Below are 20,244 nucleotides of genomic sequence, written 5' to 3'. Positions count from 1 at the left end.
ATGAGTTTAAATGACAGCCCACCCCCCTTCAGCGGGCTCCACTGGAGAGGCGCGGGCTGTCATTTAAACTCATCTGCGCCTCCCAGCTGGGAGGCTCAGATCAGTTTAAAGGGCAGCTCGCGCCTTTCAGCGGGCTCCCCTGAAGGGGGGGCCGAATTGGCCGAATTTATTCGCGAACTCCCGAACTCGCTGAATTCGGCCCCCCCGGTTGCCCGCCAGTTTTGAGTTCGGATCCGTCCGAACAGAAAATCACCGAATCAGGGGAAATTCGGTTGATTTTCAGTTCGGACCGAACCGAATTGACAGCCCTACAGTCAACACAGACAAAAAGGGTGGAGGGAAAATATCCTCTGACAATAACAAGGGACATTTAACAACTTCTCTGACCTATCAGAGCCTGTGTGGTATAGTGATTAGAATGTCAGATTAGAATCAAGGAGATCCAGGTCTGAGCACCCCCCCACCACCACCACCCATTGCGTAGTTTCAGGTTCAGGTTCAAATTCATTGCAGACTACCAAAAGCCATTACAAAAGTTAATGTAAAAACACCGTAAGTCCAGGTAACAAGCATTAAAAACAATAACAGGAATAAGCATGCTTCTCAGAACTGCTTGTTTGGTTGTTTGTTTTTGCTGGTCAGTGACCATATTAATAGATGATGATGATGATGATGGTGATGATGATGATGATGCTTCTCAGAACCGCCAAAATGTGTAACATACTATGCAAAGAACTTGATTAAAAGTTAAACATTCAAGGAACCAGTTAAATATCTGGGTGTCAATATATCTTCACAAAATAAGACACTTCTAAGGTCAAATTATCTGAAAATCTGGGGAGAAATAGAAAAGGATTTAAATTTGTGGTCTAAAATGAACATTTCCTGGTTGGGAAGGATATCGACAATAAAGATGAACGTACTTCCCAGATTAAACTTTTTATTTCAATTTTTACCGATTGACATCCCTGACAGAATAATAGAAAACTGGCAAAAACAAATAAACCGATTTGTCTGGAATGGAAAAAAACCGAGAATCAGATTCAAAGTGCTACAAGATGAAAAGAAAAGAGGTGGATTGGCATTACCTAATCTTAAATTATATTACTACGCTGCCTGTCTAACTTGGATCACAGAATGGATAAAACATCCCAGAAGTAGACATGTCATTTTTGAACGTGCGGACCTTGGACAAGGTTTCCACAAAGTTTTGTGGGATTCTACAACAAAAATTCCAAAAGATAAAGCACCAGAAGACTGTGATGTCAAAATAGCGTTAATGAAAGTATGGAAAAAGTACAAGAAAAGAATCAGTTTTTCTCCACCATCCATAATGTCACCTACCGAAGCATACCATGACAACGTTAAACCCAAACCGGGTGTCCATTTCACTTACAATGAAATCATAGAGCCCACAGGAGAAATCAAAAGCCTGAGCAAAATATGGTCGAAGCTGTTGCATAGTTTTTCTAGGTGATTTTTGGTCAATTGCACCCTTTCAGGTAGACCTAAGACCTCTACCCTCTCTTGCGTTGAAGGTGCTTCTGGCAAGGGAGATCAACTGGGTAGGGAGTACAGCAGCATCTTGCAGAGCACCTATCACTGTAAAAGTGGCCCTGAGTTCCAAGGTAGCCAATAAAAGTCTTAACAGCAGAGAGATTTGACTGGTTTTGTTCATTGAGAAATAAATGATCATTCACGGCCTTAACAAAATATCAATGTAACTTTGACAACAATGTAAAAAATATAATTTCACATCCACATACTAGCATAGTAAGCTAATATGAACTAAACCCTAAAACTTAATTTAGTCCATGCTATTTATGTCCATTGCACGGTGAGCCAATGGACTTGTCTTCATTACCCCTCCAGAAAAAAAAGTTCTTATATATTTCTGATGACCTCATAAGCCTTCATGATATACACAGCCACCTTATTTCTTTTGAAAATCTGTCTTTAGCTCTTGTATGGTCCTGCACCAATAATGATGGATAACACCCAAGTCCCATTCTTCTACAACATGATACCAAATGACACCCATCAATACCTGGGAATTGTCCGTTTACTTCTCCACTTCAGTTGGACATGGATTGGATTCTTTGCTGTGCTCGGTGTGAATTTAGAATGGTTCGTGCAGAAGATGTTTCCAATCTTTTCCCAGCATGGCATCTGTTTTGCCTTCATATATGCCTATTCAAATTTAGGTTATCATGATTTCAGGAAAGACAATATGAAATGGTTTGCAGAAATGTATGAAAAAATCATGGAGAGCACAGCCAATGTATTGGTCTTCAGAGGAGATGTTCGTAGTTGGACAACTTTGATGGGTTTGGTATATCTTGTGCAAATTAAACATATGGTGCAAAAACCAAAAGGTAAACTGTGGATTCTGGATAACCAGATAGAATTAAAAACACTTGCCAACCTAATATTCAGTGATGTGCAAATCTTCCATGGTGCAATATCTGTTGGAATCCATTCAAACGAACTCCAAGGATTCAAGCAATTTTTTAAGAGCAGAAGCCTTGCCACTGCAGAGGAAGATGGTTTTCTCAGGGACTTCTGGTCATACACGTTTGGCTGCGTGTTCCCAAATTCCGTTGTGAGCAATGTGAATCAAGGTAACTGCTCTGGAGATGAGACACTGAAAGACCTTCCTCTGTATGAAATGAACATGTCTGGCCAAAGTTATAGCATCTATAATGCAATCTATGCCATTGCTTATGCTTTGCATGCTATGCATTCTGACACATCAAACATTGGAAAAAAGGTGGAAGGAGAAAGAAGGAAGCTTCAACATCAGCAACCATGGCAGGTAATGGATCCCTCCTTTAGTAGGTACGTCAGTAATTCCAAGTAGTAATTCCAGCAGCCTAAGAGTGATTATAACACAGTTGTTCCCTTATCACTGCCAGAAAAAGCTTCATTATGTGTGTAATGTTGGAGATAGGGCAGTTTCCATAAACTACCTCTATGAGAGTTCAACCTCTTTGGGTAAAAGAGATACTCAAATCTGTGTCAAACAAAAATACAACAGGAAGAAATGAACCTCACACAACTACAAAGGATTTTATTAATCAATCTTAATTTACTGGCTTCTTTTTAATGTCATTTTTACTATCCACTTTTTAGTCTGAGAATTGTTTAACCTTCTTGTAAAATGACTCAATATTATGGTGCTTTGGTTTTTTTTTTTTTTGTGTGTGTGTGTGTGTGTGTGGTTTTTTTTTTTTTTTTTTTTTTGCTATGGCTGGGTTTTTAATTCTGGGTTTTAATTATGAAATTTTATTGGGTGAGAATTTTTTATTTTATTTTGTAAACTTCCATGGGCAGGTTGCCTGAAGATACAGAATAAAAAGAACTAACTAAATAAATAAACATACTGGTGGGAAAACTTCTACAGCGTGGTGTAGTGGTTAAGAGCGGTGGTTTGGAGCTGTGGAGCCTGATCTGGAGAACCGGATTTGATTCCCCACTCCCCCACATGAGCAGCGGATGCCAATCTGGCGAACTGGATTTGTTTCCCCACTCCTACACACAAAGCCAGCTGGGTGACTTGGGCAAGTTAGAGCTCTCTCAGCCCCACCTACCTCACAGGGTGTCTGTTGTGGGAAGGGGAGGGGAAGGTGATTGTAAGCTGGTTTGATTCTTCCCTAAGTGATAGCGAAAGTTGGCATATAAAAACCAACTCTTCTTCTTCTTGAACAAAGTTCTGTTTCCTTTTTTCAATGTAGCTCCATCACTTTCTGAGGCACGTCTCCTTTAACAACAGCGCTGGAGACCAGATTTCCTTTGACCAGAATTTGGAATTAGTAGCAGGATTTGATGTTATCAACTGGGTGACATTCCCAAACCAATCTGTTGCTAGAGTGAAAATTGGAAAGATTGATCTTCAAGCTCCTTCAGACCAAGCACTCCAGCTAGATGAAGAATCGATAGTATGGCACACCCAATTTAACCAGGTACTACTGGAATGCAGGTATTTTAAGAAGTATGCTAGTGTTCAACATATTAGAGACAACCACTCTTAACCACCATATGATTAAATTTTAAGGTGTGGACATCTTTGACTCAGATCATTATCGTACATGTAAAAATAGGGTTGCCAACCTCCAGGTACTAGCTGGAGATCTCCTGCTATTACAACTGATCTCCAGCCGATAGAGATCAGTTCCCCTGGAGAAAATGGCCACTTTGGCAATTGGACTCTATGGCATTGAAGTTCCTCCCCTCCCCAAACCCCACCTTCTCAGGTCCTGCCCCAAAAACCTCCTGCCGGTGGCAAAGAGGGACCTGGCAACCCTATGTAAAAAACAAAGTCCTTAGGGAAATACCAATACCTCATGCTATGTTGCATCTGAATTTTAAGTATTTCAAGCTATATTTCCAAGGTTAATACTATTTTATATGGTTTAGGCACAGCCTCTTTCTGTATGCAGTAAGAGCTGTGATCATGGTTATAGGAAGGAAAAGAAGGAAAGGGAACCATTCTGCTGTTATGATTGCATCCTATGTCCAGAAGGGACGATCTCTGATCATCAAGGTAAGAATTGTACAGTATAGAGTTACCAAATAGATTGGCTGTAATCCACCAGCTAAGTCATCCATACATGAAGTTTTTGGATAATTTCTACTATATAATATTTCATCACTGTTCAAAATTAAAAATTAAAAACCTGGCCTAGCTGTTAAGGAGAAAAATAATGGGGTATTCTTTGCATGTTCATGGCACCTCACTCCAAATCCCTGGATGGCCTCTCCCAGTCATTTCAAGAAGATGTTAAATGGCTTAGGGAATAAGATGAAACTCTCCGGGATCTCCCAGCATAAATGCCATGGGGACCAGCCCCAAAACAGAAATCACAATGGCTTCTGATACATTTTACCTCAGTGCTAACTCTTTACAATTTCAGATTACAATAATCTCAGCAGTTTCGAAAGCAATATAAGCACAGAATGAGTTGGCCACTTCTCGTTTAATTGAAGCTGTTAAATTAAAAGATTTTATACCAGCATTGTTTAGACTCACTCAAAAGAAGAGGTAGAGGATTACCTGGAAAATAAAAGAGAGGGAGAGACAGGCCAGAGGCATTCTCCCTAAAACTCTGGAGGTCTGCTCCTACATTTATACCTTTTTCAAGGTATCTTCCTGCTCATATTTCTTTGACAAACAAATGGATAAAAATGATCATCCTGGCCAAACTTGTTATGCTCTGGATTTTTATCAGCTTGTTCTGGTTGACCACATGGCAAGAGGTAGGGTTGTCAGCCTCCAGGTACTAGCTGATGGAGATCAGTTCCCCTGGAGAAAATGGCTGCTTTGGCCACTGGACTCGGCATTGAAGTCCCTCCCCAAACCCCACCCTCCTCAGGCTCTGCTCCAGAAATCTCCTGCCGGTGGTGAAGAGGGACCTGAAAACCCTAGCAAGAGGGTTAAGTACATAAGGAGAAGGTGATGTCTGGTTGGCCACTGTGTGACCTGACCAGACTGCTGGACTTGATGGATCTTGATCTGATCCTGAACGGCCTTTCTTATGTTCTTATGTCTCCCTAACCCTCTTTATGTCTCCTTGTTCCCCTATGTCCCAGCCAGGCTTAACAACTACTTTAGTTGTTACATCTTCAGATGACTTTGATCACTAAACCTTCAAACACAACATCAACACAGATGGGTATTCCCCTTTGGCAATTAGAATGCTTCATTGCTGTTAAAAATCAGTCAAAATGTTTTGTCTATCAGTGCTCTCTCTCTCTATCACATCTCTCGGCCCTTTTGGCTCAGCTATTCTCTGACATGACTTTCTTCAGCATCAACAATGTTCTGTGATCTCTGACCCAGGTTATTACAAAGAGCCATCGTCAGCATTCTAGGCTCTCTACTCAGAGCTGTCAGATAAAGAACAGACTCTGCCCAGAGCTGTTAGGGCAGATACAGACAAACTACTGAGGCTGGTAGTCCTAAAATATATACAAATTCAAATATATAATCGATGGTTAGCAATACAGTTGCCTTATACACAGGGATGTCACTACCTAATGTTGTGTCTTGTTTTATGTAAAATATCTTCATTCTACACATTTTGATTAACACCTTATGCTATAAATCATTAATACCTTATGCTATAAATCTCCTAAAGCAAGATCACAATGAAATGAACAATGTAGCATAGAGTTGCCAGGTCCCTCTTCACCACTGGCAGGAGTTTTTTTGGGGGGGCAGAGCCTGAGGAGTGCAGGGTTTGGGAAGGAGAGGGACTTCAATGCTATAGAGTCCAACTGCGAAAGAGGACATTTTCTCCAGGTGATCTAATCTCTATCAGATGGAGATCATTTGTAGTAGCAGGAGATCTCCAGTGATTACCTGGAGGTTGGCAATCCAAATGTAGCAGTTTGCTTGATTGAAACTTTTTTTTCTTTTTCAGACATGGATGACTGTTTCCAATGTTCAGTTGGCTATTTGCCAAACAAGAACCAGAATTATTGCATTCCCAAGATAGTAACTTTCTTGTCTTATGAAGAACCTTTGGGGATAGGCTTTCTTCTTGCTGTTTTTTCATTTTCTTTCATCACAGCATTGATGGTGGGAATATTTCTGAAGCACCACAACACTCCCATCGTGAAAGCCAACAACCGTAACCTCTCCTACTCTCTTCTCATCTCCCTTCTGTTCTGCTTCCTTTCACCATTGCTCTTCATTGGCAAACCTGAGAAGGTAACGTGTCTCCTCCGCCAAACAACCTTCGGCATTGTCTTCTCAATAGCTGTTTCTTGTATATTAGCAAAAACCATCATGGTGGTCCTGGCTTTCATGTCCACCAAGCCTGGAGGCAGGATGAGGAAATGGGTGGGGAAAAGCCTGGCCAACTCCATTGTTCTTTCCTGCTCCCTTATTCAAGCAGGAATTTGTACCGTTTGGCTAATAAAATGTCCCCCATTCCCAGATGTTGACATGCATTCAGTGATTGAAGAAACCATCTTAGGATGTAATGAGGGATCCCCTACCATGTTTTACTGTGTCTTGGGCTACCTGGGCTGCCTTGCATTTGCCAGCTTCTTGGTGGCTTTCCTTGCTAGAAAGTTGCCCGACAGTTTCAATGAAGCCAAGTTTATCACATTCAGCATGTTAGTATTCTGTAGTGTTTGGTTATCCTTTGTTCCAGCCTACCTGAGTATCAAGGGGAAATACATGGTAGCTGTGGAGATCTTTTCCATCTTAGCATCCAGCGCTGGGCTGCTGGGCTGTGACTTTTTGCCAAAATGCTACATTATTGTGCTGAGGCCTGACCTGAACAATAAACATCAGCTAATGAAGCAGATCCATCCTTCTCAACTTCTTCCCACTTAAAAATATACTAGGTGTGGGATGAGGTTGTATCAAGAGTTGCTTCATGGGAAACAGCCAGGGATTTGCATAATTTCTTATCTCTAGGTTTCAGCTTTGAGCAATTTCGGCAGCCAACTATTTCTGAAATGTAATGCCTTCTGTTAGCATTTAGGAGAGTATACAAATAAGATTTCCCTTTGGTGTCTAATATCAAAGGCTAGGTCTCTTAGAGTTTTCTTCTCAGAAATGTCCCTCACCAAATGCAAATTTTCTTTCTCTACTAAAAGGAGAGGGAAGTATTCCATCATAGCAGGAGACCAAGTTTTGGGTGATCCCTAGAGTGATGTGACATCACTTCTGGTTTTCCTTGGATGTGGTGTTACATCATGGGCACCAATGCCCCCCCACCATGTCCCAGCAAACCCATCTCCCATTGGGTACCAGCAATAAGATGGCAACCCTAATCACCTCCAAAGTTTAAATTCATATTCAGACCCATGTTTTGGATTAATCTTGTGCAGATTCAGTCCAAATAATCGTACTTTCCAATCCTGCCTTTTATGATGCTATGTTGCTATTCAGTGATGTTACTCTAGTAGACCTCCTTACTCTAAGCCTGAATTACTTCTAGGTTCTATGGACATTTCCCTTTTGAGATCTTTAGAGGTCCAAACAAGCCTATGCAAACTATCATTTTCTGTTGTTCTTTGCCTCCTTCTGATGAACATTCTTTGTCTTTTACACTAACTTCAATTATTTTACAGGAGTTGCAAGACATTGGTATGAGGGAAGGATCCAGTGATATTTCTTATATATGTATATGTATATCTGGAATGAGAATCATGTTTTGATTAAAGTTGTTCAACTAATTCATGTTTGTCATATGTTTCTCATGTTTTTGTCAAACACACATGATCTGTGTTTACATATTTTATAGATTTATTTTAAATGCTGCTTTATTGCTCAAATGTTTTCATGTTCACAACCTTAGAGACCCTGTTTGGGTGGAAAGGCAGCACTAAAATGTTTAAAATAAGTAAACAAATATTTTTAGAAGTAAAAATGTCCCATGGGTATCAATCTCTTGATTGACATTTTTTTGTGCAAATGTGCAGTGGGAAGCTGTGAACTCCAAAAATACAAAGGGGAAGATTGTCTGATTAGGAACAAAGTGTATGTCATAAAAATCAAGATCACTATCTGAAGAAGTTAGCTGTGGCTCATGAAAGCTCATACCCTGCCAGAAATTTTGTTAGTCTTTAAGGTGCTACTGGACTCTTGCTCTTTTCTACTGAATAAAAATAAAGAGAGAGTGAAAACATTATGAGTATGCATGATATAGTAGTTATTAAATGGAAACTGATAATCAGGAAATAAAATTATAAATAAATCAAAAGGTAACTATCTGAAAATAAAATTAACTGATGTTTCAAGCCTAAATGTATTCTCTATGTATGTGTGATGAGTTTGCTTTCTGAAGTTACCATTTCTTAGAATAATGCCTGCAGCAGAATAAAAAATCCTGACCTCACCTAAATTACTGTGTTTAGTTTTAGGCACCACATTTTAAGAATGATATAGACAAGCTAGAATGTGTCCAGTGGAGGGCAACAATGATGGTGAGGGGTCTGGAGACTAAGTTCTATGAGGAAAGGTTGAAGGAGCTTAATATGTTTAGCCTGGAGAGGAATGGACTGACAGGTGATATGATAACCCTCTTCAAGTATATTCCCAGGATTGAAACGTCTAAGCATTTTACAAGTTAAACCTCAATCTTGATTCATGCTTCTCACCATCTTCAAGTACTCGAAGGGCTGTCATATAGAAGATGGTCACTAAAACGATAAAATAATCTTCACAGCATGTGAGTATCTGAGTATGGTTCAGAGACCAGAAATCATTTTCATGTTACTTCCAGATGGTTCATAAAATTATGGGCATCTGATGGCTTTAAAGGAAGGATGAGTATTTTTGTTATACTGGGTGGGGTGCTGCTAAGTCCAAAATGGATGGAGAAGAGTATTGTCTGAGCTTGGACAAAGAGGGATTTAAAAAATGAGACAAAAGAGTCAAGAACATTATCAGTATGCATTATACAGTAGACAAGTGAATGGAAACTGAAAGTAGGAAAGAAATGTAGATCAGTCAACATTTATTAAGATCTTAGACTGGCAGGATAAAATATATATTAGGAAATGTTAATAAAGGACAATGCCTGAAAAGGAAGTTAAATAATTGTTCAAAGCCTCAGTGTATTCTCTATTTTGGTATAAGGATAAAGGACTTGCTTCTTGCCATTACCAGTTCTTAGAATGTTGTCTGCAGCAAAGTCAAACATTCCTGATCTGAAACTTCAACACCTTTCTTTGGATCCTATTCAAAGTTTGGGTTTCACCTGTGCCTTTAATCCCCTGTGTTTCACATGGCACTCTGGTATGTACAGAGTCAAATTCCATTGCCAAGCATAGTTGTTGTTGGTGAAGTTCATACGTTGCATTTCAGAAGCCTCTCAGTGGAAGAGATATAAGGTTAACAATTAGAATTGCTGCTCCTGAGAAGAGCCATGCTGGGTTCTCTATCTAATCCAGTCTCCTTTCTCATACAATGGCTAACAAATTATTATGGAGGGCTAACAACAGCCTATAGAGGCTGAGGCCTTCCCCTGCTTTTGCCTCCTGGCACTGGTATTCAGAGGTTTTCTGCGTCTGAACATGGAGGTTCCCTATAGTCACCATGGCTAGTAGCCATCTTTCATGAATTTGCCCAATCCCCTTTTAAAGCCATTTATGCTTGTGGCCATCACTGTATCCAGTGGCAGTAGCCACAGAGAATACACATCTTCAACTAGAGAACCCTATAATTACCAAAAAGAACAGCAGTTAAGCAGCATTACTGAAGCTCACGTTCATGGAGGAGAGGGCTATTCATGGCTACTAGTAAAAATGGATGCTAGTCATGATGCATACTTATTCTCTCCAGGGTCAGAGGAGCATGCCCATTATATTAGGTGCTGTGGAACACAGGCAAGATAATGCTGCTGTAGTTGTCTTGTTTGTGGCCTTCATAGAGGCACCTGGTTGGCCACTGTGTGAACAGACTCCTGGACTTGATGGACCTTGGTCTGATCCAGCATGGCCTTTCTTATATTCTTAAGCTCAAAGCTCTCTATTTGTTTGCTAGAGAATCCAACCTAGACAGAGATATAATGTAGGAGAAATAATGATTTCTTACTACAGCTCTTGTTTGAAGGCCAAGAAGGCTCTCTGGTAAAGAGCTTTGTAGCTGAGGTGAAGAAAATGTGATGAACTGGACTACCCAAAATGAGATCTCCAGGATGAAGATACTTGTGAAGAACATTATGAGGATGCCAGATTTTATATTTAACAGCATGAGCCTTACAAACTAGAGGAGGCAGCATCAGCAGGAACACCACCACAATCAATATGAACACACAAACACAAGAAGCTGCCTTATACTGAATCAGACCCTTGGTCCATCCAAGTCAGTATTGTCTACTCTGACTGGCAGCGGCTCTCCAGGATCTCAGACAGAGGTCTTTCACATCACCTACTTGCCCAGTCCCTTTAACTGGAGATGCCATGGATTGAACCTGGGCCCTTCTGCATGCCAAGCAGATGCTCTACCATTGAGCCCTGGCCCCTCCCCAATATGTGAGGGCCATCATTACAGAGCCTGGGGACTGAGAGGGCAGTCCTCAACTCAGAAAGATTTCATTTATATTGTCGGCTGCCTTGAGTTTCATAAGATGGAAAGGTGGCTAATACATTTTAAATAAGGGTCCCAGTAATCATCATCATCATTCCTTTACTGGCATAAAAACATAATACACAAAGGGTACAAATTGAATGGAGATATTAAAAAGTGCCCTTTATGGCATAGTTAAAAGACAGTTACATCAAATAGTGTTGTTTGCTGATACTGCCATCTAATTAACCGTTTGGCGGGCTTTTAAAACAAACATTAAAAACTGTGACATTGTCTCCAATATATGGGGCGAACAATTGTTCAATAAATAGGCAATGTTAAAAGAATCTGAGACTTTCTATTAACCAACAGGGGGCTTAAGGAAATATGTCCAATTGTATTCAACAAAACTTAGTCCTAGGAAAGAGGATTGCAGCCCCTTCCACTTTCAGGCACAATGGCCTTTTATGCAGGGACATTTCCCCGTGGTCACCCCACCGACTGCTTCGGGGCTTTCTTTTGATTATGCATGTGTTTTGCAGCCATCAGAGGTCACCTCACTCTCCCCCCTCGTTGTACCCCCATTGTCAAGATGCTGGCTAAGGCAGTGTCTGAAAAATGCATGCAAAATGCGGGGGGAGAGCAACGTGACTTCTGACAGCCACAGAACGCATGCATAATCAAAAGGAAGCCCCAAAGCAGTCGGTGGAGGGACCGTGGGGAAACATCCCTGCATAAAAGGCCTGTGTTTGACCCATTTGTTTGTTTGTTTGTTTTGTGACCTATTTCTAGTTTTATTTGCGCTTTTGTCAGGGAAGGAGGAGGTGAACATCTTCACTTGGTGCTGCGAGGACTTCTTGCCAGGAGATTGAGGCATTTGCCATACTAATGAACTCATTCAGAGATCGGCTAACCAGATTTGCTATTTAGGATTATGGTAAATTTCCTGGCATACTCATTTTTGGTGAAAATAGTAAAATAGTAGAATCCCTAATTTGATACACATGAAGCTGCCTTATACTGAACCAGACCCTTGGTCCATCAGAGTCAGTATCGTCACTCAGACCGGTGGCAGCTCTCCAGAGTCTCAGGTAGAGGTCTTTCACATCACCTACTTGCCTAGTCCCTTTAACTGGAAATGCCGGGGATTGAACCTGGGACCTTCTGCACGCCAAGCAGATGCTCTGCCGCTGAGCCGCAGCCCCTCCCCTACACAGCCCCTATTTCAACAGTTTCTCAGTTTGAACAACTCTCTGTTGTTCATCTTAGGCCTGAGCACAATAATAAAACATTTTGGGGAAAAAATACAACCCAGAAGCCCAGCGCTGGAGGTTAAAATGGAGAAGATCTCCACAGCTACCATGGATTTCCCTTTGGTGCTCAAGTAACTTGGAACGAAGGACAACCAAACGCTGCAAAAGACCAGCATGCTAAAAGTGATGAACTTGGCTTCATTGAAAGTGTCAGGTAGTTTCCTGGCAAAGAAAGCCACAGACAAGCTGGCAATTGCCAGGAAGCTCATGTAGCCCAAGACGCAGTAAAACATTGCAGGAGATGCATCATTGCATTCTAATACAACTTCAGTCATTGAATGTCTGTCAATATCTGGGAATGGGGTAAAGTTAACAAGCCAAATGATACAAATGCCTGCTTGAACAGAAGAGCAGGAAAGAATAACCGAAATGGACAGGCTTTTCCCCACCCATCTCCTCATCCGGCTTCCAGGCTTGGTGGCCATGAAAGCCAGAACCACCGTGAGAGTTTTTGCTAACACAGAAGAAAGGGCCAGTGAGAAGATAAGACCAAAAGCGGTTTGACGAAGGAGACAGGTTGTTTTGTCAGGAGAGCCGATGAATAGCAGCGCAGACAGGAAGCAGAGCAGGAGGGAGAGGAGAAGAGTGTAGGTGAGACTCCTGTTGTTGGCTCTGACGATGGGAGTGTGGTGGTGCCTGACAAATGTTCCCAGCACCAGGACTGTGATGACCCCAAAGGAAAGAGCAACAACAGCTAAGCTCATGCCTAAAGGTTCTTCATAGGATAAGAAGGTCACAGATTTGGGGATGCATACATTTTGGTCCTTGTTTGGATATTGGTCATCTGAGCACTTATAGCAGTCGGTCATATCTGAAAAAGAAAATTTCTAGTGTCAATCATACAAAAGCACCAGATTACAAATCTCCTTAAGATAGGGTTGCCAGGTCCCTCTGCCACTGGTGGAAGGTTTTTGGGGCAGAGCCTGAGGAGGGTGGAGTTTGGGGAGGGGAGGGGCTTCAATGCCATAGAATCCAATTGCCAAAGTGTCCATTTTCTCCAGGTGAACTGATCTCTATCAGCTAGAGATCAGTTGTAATAGCAGGAGATCTCCAGCCACTACCTGGAGGTTGGCAACCCTACTTTAAGAGCTTGCTTTATTGAGAAAAAAATTCCCCAATATACCATGTTTTGGTTCAGACATAACACAAAACCATGGATAATTTGAAATATAGTTAATTTGTGAAACCAGGATTTGCCTTATAGATTGTTTATGCATGGGTATGTTCACTCACATTTGCCCCCGGTCTGTCTCAGTTGTTCCTTGGAGTTTTCCATCCGTTAGAGATGACCTTGCTGGCATGCCCTCACAAATCCCGGGACTTCCTGTTCCTCTGCTAACCCAATCCTTCCATCTCCCCTGAGCTCAGCCCCAGTGAAATCTCTATGGGGGACACGCAAGCTTGCTTTCTCTCACAGCCAATTACAAAGCAACATGTAAGGAGGTGGGGATTCAAATGATTCCTGCTTCCTGGGAGTTCTCTCTAAGCAGAAGAAGGGCTTTATAAAAATGAGACTTGGATTTCTCCCCCCACCCTTTCCTTTCAGATTGCTCTGTTGTTGTTTTTATTCATAAAATGCTTTTTTATGTGGCAATTGGGTTTTGGGGGGGGGGTTTCTCTCACAGTAAGCACTACAAAGTAAGCCAATTACAAAGTGGCATTTAAAAAGGCGGGGACTTGATTTGAGCTTGGAGACTGCTGCTGAATAGATTCCCAACAGGAAAGTCTAGGTCTAGAGATCAGGTAAAACTCACATATAAATGACCATAGGCAGTCATTCCAACCCTGGTTTGCCTTCACAAATTCTGGTTTCATCACCTTTACTGATAATTCTGTACATGAATACTCTCACCTTCCTGTTCTGATATCTTCCCTTCTGGACATGGAATGCAATCATAGCAGCAGAATGGCTCCCCCTCCTTCATTTTCTTACTGCAACCAGGATGGCACTTGTCACTACATACAGAAAGGGGCTGTACCTAATCCATTAATGGAAGCGGAGAGTGAAAGTATTTAGATAAACTGACTTGAAATGTTTATGGCTTACAGAAGCATTGCATGCAATGTGCTGTTGCTAGTTTCTTAAACAGGGTGTGCAGCGCTATTGAGTCTTTTACCCACATGTCAAAGGTCAGAAGCAAAGATGTCTACATGTGTTGAATTAATAATCACTGTGGTTCTTGTGAAGGAAAATCTAGACACCAGATCTGGAGCAGACGTAGTGCTTCCCTGGCCCTGGGCAAAAGAACATCACTGCCTCCGTGGGACCAAGCATAGATGGTCACCATAAAAATAGACCAAAAAAAGGTTTGTATATAGGCTACAAGCCTAATTTCAAGAATGTGTGGGAAGAATGCCAATGTGTTGACTCTGTTGAATAGCCATTCAATGCTACTCTGTTGAATAGCCATTTTTTCAGCTGAAAACTATGGTATGGAAGGATTTTTTATGTAATTTCTCTCACTTGGAAGACTGCCAAGGTGTTACTTTGGGTTAACGAGCTCTGTACACTCAGATTGAAGACCTCCATAAGACTATTAAATCTTCCATTTCAGCATGTTATCATTTCATTAATTTGTCAAACAACGGGTAAAGACGCATGGTCGCTTTATCCTCCTTTAATCCCTGTTTTAGCCAGGATCGAACGCACATTAGGCGAAACGCATGCGTTCGATCCTGGCTGAATCCTGGCTGAAACAGGGATTAAAGGAGGATAAAGCAACCATGCATTAACGTGTTACTGGGGCTGAAGAAGGTTTTTCTCACAAAACGGATCAACAGGACCGGACTACCATTTCCTGTTTGCTTTTCAGCCACATATCTGTGTTACAGCTGGTTGTATAATCCTTCTGTACCATAAAGGTAAAAGGTAAAGGTCCCCTGTGCAAGCACCGGGTCATTCCTGACCCATGGGGTGACTTCACATCTCGATGTTTACTAAGCAGACTTTGTTTATGGGGTGGTATGCCAGTGCCTTCTGCAGTCCTCTTCCCTTTACCCCCAGCAAGCTGGGTACTCATTTGACCGACTTCGGAAGGATGGAAGGCTGAGTCAACCTTGAGCCGCCTACCTGAAACCAACTTCCGTTGGGATCAAACTCAGGTCATGAGCAGAGCTTGGACTGCAGAACTGCAGCTTACCACGCTGCACCACGGGGCTCCTCTGTACCATAGCCATTTGTTATATATGATATAGTCTTATTATTTTCTATACTGTGTTTATAATAATATTGATTGCATATGTGGAAAAATTGACAAAATATTTATTATAGAAATTCACATTATGTACAAATCTTTTTTCACTCTATTTTTTATGGTGGCCGTCTATGCTGTCTTTCTGTTTTTTAGTTCCCTACATTACAGTTATCAAGTAACTGCCAGTCTGGCTCACATTAGATACTGGAGACAGGTCTCAAGTTTTAGAAAGCAAAGAGGAACTTTATGCCTAGGCATGCCCAGATCTGACAACTTTAATCCTTAGGACCAATTTGAAGGTGGAGCCTAGGGCGGGGGAGCATCACTAATGTCATGACAAAACTTCAGGATGAGCAGGCAGAAGTGATCTCACGACATCTGAAGAAGTGAGCTGTGACTCGCGAAAGCTCACACCCTGCTAGGAATTTTGTTCATCTTTAAGCTGCTACTGGACTCCTGGTGTTTTCTATGGCATTGACACTGCCAACACTATAGAGATTCAGGAAATTACTAGAGCATCACTGACACTGTGACAGCTATTCTGCCCACTCCACTGGAAGCGCTCTCATGGCATTGCACCGATGACTCTCCCTTTTTCTTCCTGTTGCTCCACAGAGTAGCAGACAACCTGATATCCCTAGGAGAGATAGAGACTTATTCTGCATTCAGAATCTTCTCCCCTTATCCTCTTTGTTTCTACTATATTTCTTTATATTGTAAACCATTTTGGGTCCCCATTGAGAAGACAAGTGGAATATAAATAATTACATAAATTAAAAACAACAACAAATAAATATATGATATATCCTACAGATTCTCTGCTAAAATTCAATTACTCATTGCTCACTGGCACACTTCCCAAAACATATTTAGGCAAGTCCTACCTGGTTAAACTTGCTGTGCCATACAATAGCAGCCTCATTAACACTAAGTGCATGACCTGGAGGAGCCTGGGGATCCATCTCGCCAACTTCCATCCTAACAAAAGATTGGTTTGGGAAGATTACCCAGTTGACAACATCAAATCCTGCATCTAAATCCCCGTTGTGGTCAAAGGAAACCTTGTCCCCAGCACTGTTGTTAAATGAGACCCCTCTTAGAAAGCGATGGAGCTAGAGCGAAAAGGAAACGGGAAAGGTTTCACAAATGGAGGCAACCGGAGAAACAGGAGTGAAAACACAAGCAATGAAATAGAAATGTCCGCTGTTGGTGGGGGGCCATGTTATCCATGTCACATCCATATTTTAAACCAGTGGTTCCCAAAGTGGGCAGTACCACCCCCTGGGGGGGTGGGATTACCTAGGGGGGCACTAAGAGGCAAAGGGCAGCAGGGGTCGCTAGATGTGGGACCCTTCAACTGTGTTGTTGGATAGAGTAGGGGGAGCTGGGATTGAGTTTGTGGAGCCAAGGGGGTTCCTTTCTTTCATACACCACAAGGGGGTTCCAAACATCACAGTTAGATAATACATTATTAGTGCGCTCGGACTTGCACCAGTTTACACTGTACCTTCCAGGGCTGCTCATTCTGAAGCTTCCTTTTTCCTGCCATCTTTGATGAACTTTTCATCTTAAAGGAATACATAGCATGTAATGCATGGGCCACAGCATGGACAGCATTGTAGATATTGTAGCTGTGGCCGGTCATGCTTGTTTCAAAAACATTCCCAGGAAGATGCTCCAGCCTCTCTTCCCCAGTGCAGGTCGTCTCTTCAACCTCATCTGAGGCAGAGTTTGGGAATACACAGCCAAATGCCTGTGCCCAGAAGTCCCTGATAAAACCATCTTCTTTTATACCCAAGGGATTCCTACTACGAAGAAACTCTTGGAATCCAGGGAGCTCACTGGAGTGAATTGCAAGGGATATAGCCCCATGGATGACTTGAACATCCCAAAGGAATTGATAATGAAGTGACATGAAGTCCATCTGAGCTGTCAGTATCCACACTTTACCTTGGAGCCTTGCTATTTCGTCTTCAATGTCTGGCAGATGAAGTAACCACCTGAAATTTATCATGGAATCAGCTTCTCCATAGAAGATGACTGCATTTGCTGTGCTGTTCATGACCTCATTGTACATTTTCACCATCCACTCCCACGTGTCTCCAATGTTATCATCGAAACCTATATTGGGGTATGTTCCTGTGAAAGCCAAACAGATGCCATTCTGAGAAAAATCTGGAAGCACCCTCAGCAGAAACCGTTCTCCATTCTCGCTGTTGTCAGCAACAAATCCAATCCACGTCCACTTGAAATGGAGAAGTAACTGGAGGATCCCCCTATACTGAAGGGCTTCATTTGGAAACATCCGGTAGAAGGAATGAACTTGGGTTTTATCATTCATCCCCACTGCAAATCCATACAAGAGCTAAAGATACATTTGGAGGGAAGTATAAGAAGAAAGTTTTTCAGAAATAAATAGGATTTGCTATCTGTGTATGAGAGTGTGTGTTTGGTATCAAAAGTACAACAACAACAACAAGAAGGCGTATATTATGTAAGACAATAGGTTGGCTCCAGCCAACTTTTTCATTCAACCTGGTTCAATTCTCTTCATTTTTAAATTCGCCATCCCATTTGGTTTTTGTCCATGCATAGCCCCCTTAGCTGGTCAATGCAGACCATTCCTTTCTTCTCCGTCAGCAGAAACCTTGGTTAGATACATCCCAAGGTGTAGGGAAATTAAGAAAATATCTTGCTTATTTACAATCTCACTTCTGTTGTGCACAAAATCAGAGTCTATGAATGGATGCGCCCTGACCTGGATGGCCCAGGCTAGCCTGATCTCGTTAGATCTCAGAAGCTAAGCAGGGTCAGCGCTGGTTAGTATTTGGATGGGAGACCACCAAGGAATACCAGGGTTGCTGTGCAGAGGAAGGCACTGGCAAAACCACCTCTGTTAGTCTCTTGCCATGAAAACCCCCAAAGGGGTCGCCATAAGTCGGCTGCGACTTGATGGCACTTTACACACACACATGGATGGATGCCATGGATGTTTTCCATGTACATTTCCATGCACACAACAGTCTTTGCACAAGCAGAAACACTAAAATTACAAACAAAGCACAAAGTATTTCTTCTGATACAATTACAGACAAAATTAATAAAATCATGCAAACCATCTGCTGTTCATTCCATTGCTCCGTTTGCACGTTAGGTGGGTTCACTCAGATTTTCTGCTGGTGAAACTGGACGGAGTAGTGCCCTTGGACTACCAAACGAATGCTATACGGGGGATCATTGGACCCACATGGACAAAACATATGGGGGTTGGGGGGTGTAGTGAGGCAAGCAGTGTTAGACTGAGCAAAAAAGCTGGCCAGAGACAACTAACTGCTATGTGTCACTTCTGCTATCACTCGTGGTAGCAAGTACATTTTCCTTTCTGCTCATGTACCACTGGATCCAGCCCAAATAATGTAAAGCTTTAGTGACACATTAATGTTATTTTAACTGTAGTCCCCCCCTCCACTCCAATAACAATTTTACTTTTGACTTTTCTGTTAAACTTGCAGTCACATTTTTTTTTTTACTGAATTTCAACTGAAACATCGAACAATGGATTGACCAGAGACGGCACAGCACATTTAAACCAGCATGGGCAACATTATTCTCCCTTGAGAATGGGATTGCTTATGCAGATCTTCACCATTCTATTTATTGTTAATACCAGGGACAGTTCAAGAGGTGGGTTGCACAGAGGATTCCGGTTCCCATCAGTGAGTGCTGTTGAAGGGAGAAAGAAATGCTGTGCCCTTACTTAGAGGGTGCACAGCTCCTCAACAAATAGCAGAACCTGCCAGCGGCTCAGGTAATGACATCACTGACTTGTGCCATGTTCTGATATGCATTCAGCAGCTGGGTGCTTGCCTAGTGAAATAGCTGATCCACCAGGCCATCTGTCACCTTCTCCTGATGCCCTCCGGTTTGGCACCAAAACACCTTTTGCCCTTCCTTTGGCACTCAGTGCCAAATCTGGAATTCTTCCTGAGGCCTGAACCACGGCTGGTAAAATCGACAGTTAATATGACACATTCATGCCATGTATGAATGCAATGGATGCTATTCATTCATTTCTACACTTTCCAAAAATGCATCACTAACAAATCATTGCCAAAACCAAGCCAAACAAACACAGCTAACTCATGTTCCTATGAGTTTCTTTGTTTGCTTTTGCAAAGAAAACATCTCAAATTGGATATTTTCTTAAATTTCTTGATTTGGCTTCAACGTCAAAGGTGGTCCTCTCTAATGTGAGATGCTGAGGTGTGAATGAATAAGTTGGCTTGTCTTTCCAATCAACACAGAATGAAGGGTTTCCTAGTTATGTAAAATGCAGTCGTCTCTGCCTCCAGATCTCAAAATCACATGTGGAAATAAAAAAAATGACTTATGAATATCATACCTGAGGGATCTTGTAGAGACTTACAACATTTGCTGTATGATAAGATGTTTCAGAGCGAAGTCCACCAGTGACTGTAATGAGATTGCCCTGGGTGTCACACTTGTAGTTGGGGATAAATCTGTTCTTCGTGGAAGTAAGTTGCAACATGGCTTCGTAGGTCCACTTCGCTTTTGAATAGCTATCGTAGATATGGAATCCAAGGGTGACATTGGGTAAGATGTGGGGATTTTCATTGACTTCCTTAACAGCAAACACAAAGGCTAGGATTTGCTGATAGTTCTGAGTCAATGCACTACAAAGAGACAT

General features: G+C 41.9%; 2 protein-coding genes across 2 annotated transcripts; one reads left to right on the top strand and one right to left on the bottom strand.

The window, feature by feature from the left end:
• The first annotated feature begins 1,984 nt into the window (after positions 1-1,984).
• On the top strand, positions 1,985-7,345 carry LOC130490491 (vomeronasal type-2 receptor 26-like). Its single transcript, XM_056864317.1, has 4 exons — positions 1,985-2,815; positions 3,735-3,962; positions 4,417-4,543; positions 6,423-7,345. Exons 1-4 carry the CDS (start codon positions 1,985-1,987, stop codon positions 7,343-7,345), a joined length of 2,109 nt encoding a protein of 702 aa, XP_056720295.1.
• Positions 7,346-12,254: 4,909 nt separating this feature from the next.
• LOC130490490 (vomeronasal type-2 receptor 26-like) lies at positions 12,255-20,244 on the bottom strand. Its single transcript, XM_056864316.1, has 5 exons — positions 19,939-20,244; positions 17,044-17,901; positions 16,421-16,648; positions 14,195-14,321; positions 12,255-13,153 (listed from the first exon to the last, which is right to left on the bottom strand). Exons 1-5 carry the CDS (start codon positions 20,242-20,244, stop codon positions 12,255-12,257), a joined length of 2,418 nt encoding a protein of 805 aa, XP_056720294.1.

Source organism: Euleptes europaea, chromosome 18 (genome assembly GCF_029931775.1).
Source record: "Euleptes europaea isolate rEulEur1 chromosome 18, rEulEur1.hap1, whole genome shotgun sequence".
Lineage (NCBI taxonomy): Eukaryota > Metazoa > Chordata > Lepidosauria > Squamata > Sphaerodactylidae > Euleptes > Euleptes europaea.
The sequence above is the reverse complement of the archived record's forward strand: the minus strand, read 5'-3'. Positions and strand labels throughout refer to the sequence as shown.